The sequence below is a fragment of the Apaloderma vittatum genome, unplaced genomic scaffold (assembly GCF_000703405.1).
Source record: "Apaloderma vittatum isolate BGI_N311 unplaced genomic scaffold, ASM70340v1 scaffold32739, whole genome shotgun sequence".
Taxonomy (NCBI): domain Eukaryota; kingdom Metazoa; phylum Chordata; class Aves; order Trogoniformes; family Trogonidae; genus Apaloderma; species Apaloderma vittatum.
In genome coordinates this window covers 11,133-19,403 of record NW_009736439.1, presented here as the reverse complement: position 1 = coordinate 19,403, position 8,271 = coordinate 11,133, and the positions used below count along the sequence as shown (strand labels likewise).

Here is an 8,271-nt window from a genome sequence, read left to right as displayed (position 1 = left end):
GTCCCTCAACCCCACCTCACTGGCACCCACCGGCCACAGCGTGGGGGTCCGAGTAGAATTCCTCCAGGGTGTTGGAGCCACTGGCCAAGCTGCTCTTCAGCTTCCTCAGGACTGAGGCACCTGCTGCCAGACGGAAGAGTCCCTGGGGATGAAGCAAAAAGGGAAGGGATGTGGGGGGGCTGCATTTTCAGGGGGAGGGTGACAGGGGTGGGTCAGGAGCACTGCCTACCTCCTCCCTCATGCCAGAGTTCAGCAGCAGCATCACGCAGGCTTCGATGGGCAGTGCAATCTCCCGGCCCAAGCTCTTGAGGTGCCTCTCTAGGGGCACGCCATAGTACCCTGCCACTGAGGTATCTGCAGCCAAGAGGGGCTCTGGAAGAGGGAGGTGAATGTCAGGACAGACCATGACCACTGGGGCCATCTGGCATCTACCCAGGGTGACAGGTCACTCCCAGCAGAGCCTGACTGGGCAGAGGCAGAGGCAAGGCAGGCAGCATCTCCAGTCTGCCTCAGGCTACGATCCCCAACCCACCAGCCTGATGTGGGAGGCAGCAGCAGGCTCAGGGAGGGAAAACCTGCCTTTTCCAGCCTTTCCAGACACACTTGCATCGCCCTGGCTTAGCTGCACCTCTCCCCAGGCTGTGTGGAGAGCCAGTGGGTACCTGTCTGGCTCTTGCTTTCTTTCAGTTCCGCCAGAGCTGAGTCCAGTGATCCCAGGGACTGTCGGTGGTATTGGGCTTGGATTTCCAGCAGCTACCAGACAGGAGGTAGATAAACGACACTCAGATTGGCACTGGCTCCCCTCAGAGAGACTCCCATCCCCAGGACATTGCATCCACAAGGAAACAGGATAAAGGAGGAGCTGCAAGGGAAACCCGCTGGGGTCCATGGGACCATGGCTATTGTGAGGGGTAGAGGGCATATTGGAGAGAGGAGATCATTGGGACAAGCCACTCTGTTCGCAGTTGATGCTAATGGTGGCGTTAACCCACAGCACATGGAGCAACACCAGCTTTAGACTTTAGTGCCTGGTACTGTGCTGTGGCTTGCTCTGGGTGGAGGACTTGGTGTGGATATGGACAAGGCTGGGCTCAGACACATCCCAGATGTTCACACCCTAAGGAGGAGTGTGAGAGAGGACTTACTTTGATGAAGTAGCTGGCATAGCTGTCTTCTTTGGTGGAGAAGTGGTAGAGGTCAGCCATGTACTCATCCTGGGAAGGGAGACACAGAGGAGAACAATCTTCTGCCTCCTCCCTAGCACCCGAGGAAGGGGGGACGCCTTCATGAAGTCTCCTTGTCTGGGCTGTGCATGGCCCAGACAAGGTCTCTGGCTGCAGTGGGGAGGCAGGCTGGGACTGCAGGGGGATTCCTCCTTGCCCCCATCACTTGCATTTGGGTAGCAGCAGTAACCTGCCCTATGATCAGGATCCTGGCACAAGTGGCTCAGGGACAAGAGGTCTCGGCCCCTTGTGGGTGAACCCACACACGAGCTCTACCAGACAAGTCACAGGACTTTTCAGAGAAACAGGGCAGAACTGGAGAAAGCTGATGTGAAAGCCCCTTGCCACCCAGCACTGACCCCAGCTCAACTAGCTCCTGGCCTGAGGGGACCCCATAAGCTCTCTGCTCTGGAGTCTCCTGTCTGCAGCAGTTTGTGCTTTGAATCATTTACCCTTCTTCTTCCTTGAGCTTGGGGCTTCTTTCTATTTCTGCTTCCTGAAGGACTGGTTTGCTTGTGGAGGGTGGGATGTGCCGGCTGGCACATGGGGTCACCGCACATGCAGCTTGTGGAGGGGAGCAGGTCTGCAACCCTGGAGCTGCCCCACAGGGGAGAGCGAGTGGCATTCTCACCTTGCACTGCTCCACCTTTCTCTTCACCTCCTCCTCCTCTTCCTTCAAGACCTCCAGTTTGTTGGCAGCAGAAGATGCCCCTGGGCCAGCACCAGCACCAGTGCTGTTACTGGAGCTCTTGGCAACTTGGTTTAGCCTTTGAGGTGGGAGAGAAGGGGCACACAAACAGCCTCAGTGCAGGGACACGGAGTGGGATGGGTGTGCAGAAGGGGTATGGGAATCACAAGGGGAACACCAAGCCCCAGTGTTGGCTCATGGTGGTTTTCCTAGGCCAGAACCTCTCACTTCCATCACCCAGAGAAAGATGCTGCCACACCAAAGGGTGCAACCTGGTCAGGTTGGGGGACACTCAGCAAGGCTTACTGAAACACCTGGGCTCTTCAGAACCCTTCCCAAGCCCCTCTCCCGAGATGTCCCCTCCTCTCCTCCCTCAAGCCAAAGGAAGGGCAGTGTGGAACAAGCCATCAGTGACCCACAGCTGCCCTGCTTTCCCAGAGAAACCCAGCATGGTGTGGGCTACTCCACGAGAGTTGGAGTGGGGTAATCTCAGTGGCACTGGCTGGTGCCAGAGCATTTTGCTGCCTTTGGCTATGGTGCTGCGCTTCTCTCCTGTGCCATGGAGCCAGCAGCTCAGCCAAGAGCAAGATGCAACTGCAGAGAGGCTTGTCTCTTCAAGTTTGACCCCAGCCCTTGGAAATTTGCTCCCCGTGAAAGGTATTTTCCTCTCTTATCCAGCTTGGCTGGGCATTGTGCCCCACATGGCCCCTGGTCTCTTGGACACAGTGTGCCCCATACCGGCTCTTGATTGCATTCCAGTCAGAAATCAACTTCTGGAGGGTCTTCTTGCGCTTCAGGATGACAGGAAGCTCCTCCTGGGGAAGAGAGTGGCCAGAATGAGTGGAGGAGGCCTGTGGACAGGGAAGGGGAGGTGGAATGGGAGAGTGGAGCCAGGAGGGTGGCCAGGGCTACCTCACTGAGCTTATTGAGTGGCTGCAGGACGTCACACTCCAGGGCGATCTCGAACTCAGCCAAGATTTTGGCCAGCGAGCTCTGTATGCAGCAGCCCATCTCCAGGGCTTTCCTGCGCGTGGATAGAGATGAAATGACTGTGTGCTGGCACCGTGCCACTCTCTGACCCAACGCTCCCGTGCCGTACCTGTACCCACATGAGACCCTGAGACAGCCCAGCTCCCTTTGCAATTAGTGGCTGATGGTGCTGACTATCCGCTCTCCCACTCCAATGCCAGTGTTTGCACTGAGGTCAGGGTTTGACAGCTCAACTTGGCTGTGGGAGCCCCTGAGCCAAGACAGTGGCTCTGCCAGGGTCTGACATCTTTCAGGATTCGCCCCTGGCCATTCCTCCCACCGGCACTTACCCAAGGCTGGACTCTGTGTCCAGCTCCTTGAAGCTCTCAGCCATCGTTGTGGACAGAGCCATCAAGGGCAGCTTCTTCTGCACAGAGACAAGGATTCACGAAAGGGATGGTGAGCTGGTATGTGGCAGCTCCATCGCCGTGAAATATGCCACCATGGCACAGGAGCAAATGGCCAAGCCCTGCGCTGAGTACCCATATCTTCCTTTGGCCCACCCAGTCCTATTGGCCCTGGGGCCTGAAGAAGGGCCCTTTGTATGTCACTTCAGCCAAAATTAAGATTGACTTATCTAAACAAAGCACAGAGACTCTGTAGTTGGTTAGAAAACTTGCAGTCTTCTCCAAAATAGTCCCCTGTGGTGGACTGTGATGCTGATGGAGACCATCACCAAGCCCAGCCCTGACACAACTTCAAATGCATGGAGCAGTTTAATTATCAAAAATAATTGCGCCAAGCTGGGACTTGTCAGGCTGCCAAGAAGAGAGAACCCACAAAATCATGGTGGGGCTAAGGAAAGTGCTGTTTGCTTCCCAGACGAGGGCTGGTGAGCCTTAGCTGGTAAAAAGTGTGTCAGGTTCAAACCAAGGAGGAGGAAGTGGTGGCACCACTGTGCCCAACCACTCCTCCAGTGGTGCTCCTCACAGGGGACTGTAGGTGTCAGAGGTTCACAGGGAAGGAACATGGACAATAGGGCTTTGGAGGGTTACTCAGTGCAAAGACTCCATCTCTTTTTCAGAAGACTCTTTAGTGATGGTTGAGAGCGTTGTCTTGCCCTCCTCAGGCACATGTTGGTGGCCACGGCTGGAGATGGGACCTGGTCTGGGCACGGCTTTGGGCCACCTTTCAGCAAAGCCTGCAAAGCAGGTGCCTGGCATCCCCTTTGCTAGTGGGGGACAGAGCTGGTGTGAGCTGGGTAGGCTGCAGCGGGAGGACTCTACTCACCACTCGCTTGTCCATCTCGGAGCCGCATTGCCCCTGCAGGCAGGCTTGGAGCCTCTTGGACACGCTATGAGCTGCTCGCTTGGCTGGCTCGATCCTCTGCTCGATCTAGGGACAGAAAGGTGGGACTGGGGAAGCCCTTTGTGGCAACAGTGAAAGCCCCAAGGACATCTTCCCCTCACCCAGCTCTGGGTGTGGGTGGCCTGCTCAGCATCCCACTGCAGCCTCAATCCAGGCAAAAAGAAGCACAGCTCCTGGTCAGGATTTATCCCTCTATGAGCAGCTGGGGAATCCCTTCCCATGGCAGGAGCTTGCCATTCCCTTAATGCCATGGTCCTGGAGTTGCCCTCCAGCACATGGGCTGATCCCAGCCCCGTGACTGGGATGTGCTGGCAGGGCAAACGGCAGGCGGAAAGAGGCAGGTTCCCACACCCAGGCACAAGCAGGCACACGTCAGCTGGCCCAGCCTGCCCCTCACCTGCAGCAAATCTTCTGGCAGGAGCTCAGTTGCTTCTTGGGCTCTATGGAGGAAGGAGAGAGAGCAGTTGAGGGACTTGGAGTCATCCAGCCTCGAGGCTGAGGGTAGATCTTATCGCTCTCTACAGCTACCTGAAAGGAGGTTGTAGCGAGGTGGAGGTCGGTCTCTTCTCCCAGGTAACAAGCAATAGAACAAGAGAAAACAGCCTCAGGTTGTACTAGGGGAGGTTTAGTTTGGACATTAGGAAAAATTTCTTCGCCAAAAGAGTTGTTAAGCATTGGAACATGCTGCCCAGGGAAATGGTTGAGTCACCATCTCCAGAGGTATTTAGAAGACGTGTAGGTGTGGTGCTTAGGGACATGGTCTGGTGATGGACTTGGCATTGCTAGGTGAATCATTGGACTTGATCTTAAAGGTCTTTTCCAATCTGAATGATTCTATAATTCTCTGATTTGGCAGATGGAGGTGACCTCCACCGAGCCTCCTCCTGCAAGTCTTTATGCATCCCATCTGTGTCTCTTTGGGCTCTGGGGAGCAGGAGATGCTAACTATAGCCTGGACCATCATACACAAGGCAGAAAGCATCCAGGAGGACAAGAACGGCAGGAGCAGGGCAAGGGAACCAACCTTTCTGGCTGGTGGACACACCATTAGACATGGCTTCCAGCTCTGAGCACCGTGTTCAGAATGTCCAGATGTGGCCTGTTTTTTGGAGACAGTATGCCTAGGGGCCGTGGCAGGGATGTTTGCTGGTGAAACCTTTTACCTGTGACCACCTGCCTCTCCCCTGAAGGCAAATCCAGAGAGCCTGGCATGTGTCTTTGCAGGATAGGGTAGCCAGAGGGTGTGAGGCCACCAGTGCCAGAGCAAGGATATTGTTATGGTCAAGTTGGGGACTGAGACCAGCACCAGCCTCTCCAGAAATGCCTACATGAAACCAGCTTTTTGCCCGGTTTTGCAGCAGGTATTAGGAGTGAATCTGTCAGAGAAAATTTCCAGTTTGCACCATTTCTACTCAAAAGCAAATTCAAACCTGCCATCACCACCAGACCTCCCTGACACCTCCCACAGAGGAAACCTCTCTTTACAGCCAGCTTTCATTGCTACGTCCTGGGAACACTGTTTGCGTTCCCTTTGCTGCTGCTGCTTTCTCCCCAGTTTGTGCTTCTCTTTTTTCACCACCCACCAAGGCCATGAAGCTGCAGGAAATGGGGGTGGCTTGGTTGAAGGCAAGAAAAATCACGTGAGATCACGGTCTACAGAGGAGAGGCTCTGCAATGGGTCAAAGAGCTTGCTCTTTGGCTCCGCGAGCTGCTTGAGATCTCCTGCCTGCCTGGCATGGAGATAAGACATCTTGAGGGAGAAGGGATGGAAAAGGGGATTGTGCTGTCCTCTGGGGAGTGCAAGAAGAGCAAGAGGCCACGGGGATGTGGGAACTGCTTCCCTGTGGATGATCAGCTGGGCTGGCTGAAGGACCTCAGTGGTCCAGGGGACACGGTTGGTCCCACTCAGGCTCCCAGTGCTGCAGAACCTGCGGACGTGGCTGTAGGAGGGAGGGACTGAGGGGGCTGGGATGGAAGGGCCCAGCCCTGTGATTTCAGTTCTGGGTTTTGCAAGGGGAGAGCTTTGGAAAGCTGAAGACAAAAATAAGGAAGCGGTGGAGGTAGGATGGGGCTGGAGGGATTTGTATGAAGCTCTAAGTCCTCCATGGGTGCTCTGAGGATCTCTGGTCTTTCTCATCAAAGGACATCCCAAGACACCAACTCTACCAGGCTGGCTAGAGCTGTGCAGGGCATCTGGCTCCCGTGGGGCACCCTGAGCTCAGTGGGGATGGTAGGTCCCATCTCCTAACATCCTCCTGGTCATTGTATGACCAAGGGTATGTGGCTGGAAGATCCCTCCCCATCACCCTCACATCCTGTGGAAGCCAAAGTCAGGAAAGGCCTGTTTCCAGGTGGATGCAGCATCTGTGGGCCCTGGGAGAGGTAGCCGAGCTTAGGGATCATGTCCCTGCTGAGCAGCACCAAGGCACTGGGGAGCCACAGCCCTTTGGCTTATGCTGAAGATGCTCTAAACCCAGGGTCATTCTCCCTTTTCCCCTGGCCACAGCCTCAGCACAAGCCCTCCAGAACCCGTATCCCACTCCCACACAGCCCCCCAACACAGGTAGTGGAGAAGTCCTTAACGGCTGGTGAGGTTGGGATGGGACAGCTGTTGCCGCATGCGATTAAACTGTCTCTTCATCATCTTGAGAGCTGGGAGGAGACCACGAGAACCACTCTGCTTGGCTGTACCCACTCAGCACCCCTCGGTGACACTTGGCATTGGATGCTGTAGCCTCTTGGCTCCCTGGAGCCAGCGCGCCCCTTGCTTTTCCCTGAGGACTCTCCCTCCTCACTCCTCTCCTTCCTCCTTCCCCTGTTCTACCTTTTTCCGTTCTCCCAGCTGCTCCCCTCCTTCGCCCCTCCCTGGGGATGCCCTGCCTGCTTTCTCTTCCCCTCCCTTGGACTCCCTTCTCTTGCTCCCTCTCTTTTTCTGAGCTTCCTTCCTCCTCTGTCCGCCCCTCCACTGCAGATCAGGTAAGAGCAGTTCAGGGCTCCTGCTCCGCACTGTGTTCCTGTCACCACCCCACAAGTATAAATAACTTCAGCCCAGCCTTAAAGGGGAAATATTACAGCAAGCACGTAACAAGGCAGGACAAGCACATGCTGCTGCCGAGACTGAGCAAAGTGCCCACGCTCTGTTTCTTGCTCTCTGTCTCAACTGCGGTGTTTTTTTTTCCCCCCTTGCCTTGCCCACCACCAGCTGCACTGCAGGGCAACCCATGGCCATGCCAGCTGGCTGTGCAGTGCCTACAGGGGTGCCTGGTATACACCCTGCCCTAGCTGGTCACCCAGACTCCGCCAACGTAGAGTTGGGTCCCCTTGGGCACCTCTCCATCCTCATGGGTGCAAACTCCATCCTTTTCCCCCTGCGTCATATCCCTCTTGTTGTGCCAAAAGCAGGAGGATTAGAGGCAAAGCTACACCTGCAGCCCCTTCTGCACACTCCACCCTGCTTTCCCTCCCTGCTGTCGCAGAGGCTCTATCCCGAGTCACCAAAAAGCTGTGGGCCAAGGGCTGGTGCCCTGGGGAGGCCCTGTTCCTCCCAACACCCTCATCACCAGCAGAGCTCCTCCGAGCAGGGCGGCTTGGCCAAACGCAGAGCAGCAGCGCCCACAAACAGTTGTACGGAGACCACAAACTCCCGGTTCCCAGGCTTAGGTGCTGCTTTGTCTCTGCAGAGCTGCACCAGGGCTCAGCTTTTTTGTTCTAAAAAGGCCCCTGCTTCCCACACCACCACCACCTTTGCTGGTGGCTGCACGACATTTGAACCTCGCCTTATCTCTGGCTACCTGCAGCTGGGACTTTCCTCCTTCTGCACTAATAAAGAACAGAGATGGTTGTTGGCCAGGCTATGCGGCTGGCAAAGGAACTAGCACCCAAGCCCAGATGGGAAGCTTGTGAGCAGATGAGACAAACAGCAAAAGAGACAGGAGGGCCACTCCACCTGCGCCCAAAGAGCAATAATTTGGGGGCTGCTGGACTCTGCTCCTTGTGAGTCTCTAGTGAGCTCACAGGAAAGTG

At 55.7% G+C, this 8,271-nt stretch overlaps 1 protein-coding gene across 1 annotated transcript in view; it reads right to left on the bottom strand.

The window, feature by feature from the left end:
* Positions 1-6,892, bottom strand: part of SH3BP1 (SH3-domain binding protein 1) — a gene marked incomplete at its 3' end in the record, with an annotated part of 9,246 nt that extends 2,354 nt beyond the window's left edge. Inside the window, exons 1-12 of the mRNA XM_009876970.1 lie at positions 6,832-6,892; positions 5,419-5,421; positions 4,646-4,686; positions 4,171-4,275; positions 3,231-3,307; positions 2,824-2,935; positions 2,650-2,726; positions 1,855-1,990; positions 1,146-1,214; positions 663-753; positions 230-372; positions 20-142 (exon numbers count right to left, since the gene is read on the bottom strand). Of these exons, the coding sequence (XP_009875272.1) occupies positions 20-142; positions 230-372; positions 663-753; positions 1,146-1,214; positions 1,855-1,990; positions 2,650-2,726; positions 2,824-2,935; positions 3,231-3,307; positions 4,171-4,275; positions 4,646-4,686; positions 5,419-5,421; positions 6,832-6,892 (1,038 nt within the window). The remainder of the gene's footprint in view (positions 1-19; positions 143-229; positions 373-662; positions 754-1,145; positions 1,215-1,854; positions 1,991-2,649; positions 2,727-2,823; positions 2,936-3,230; positions 3,308-4,170; positions 4,276-4,645; positions 4,687-5,418; positions 5,422-6,831) is intronic.
* Between the last annotated feature and the right edge of the window lie 1,379 nt (positions 6,893-8,271).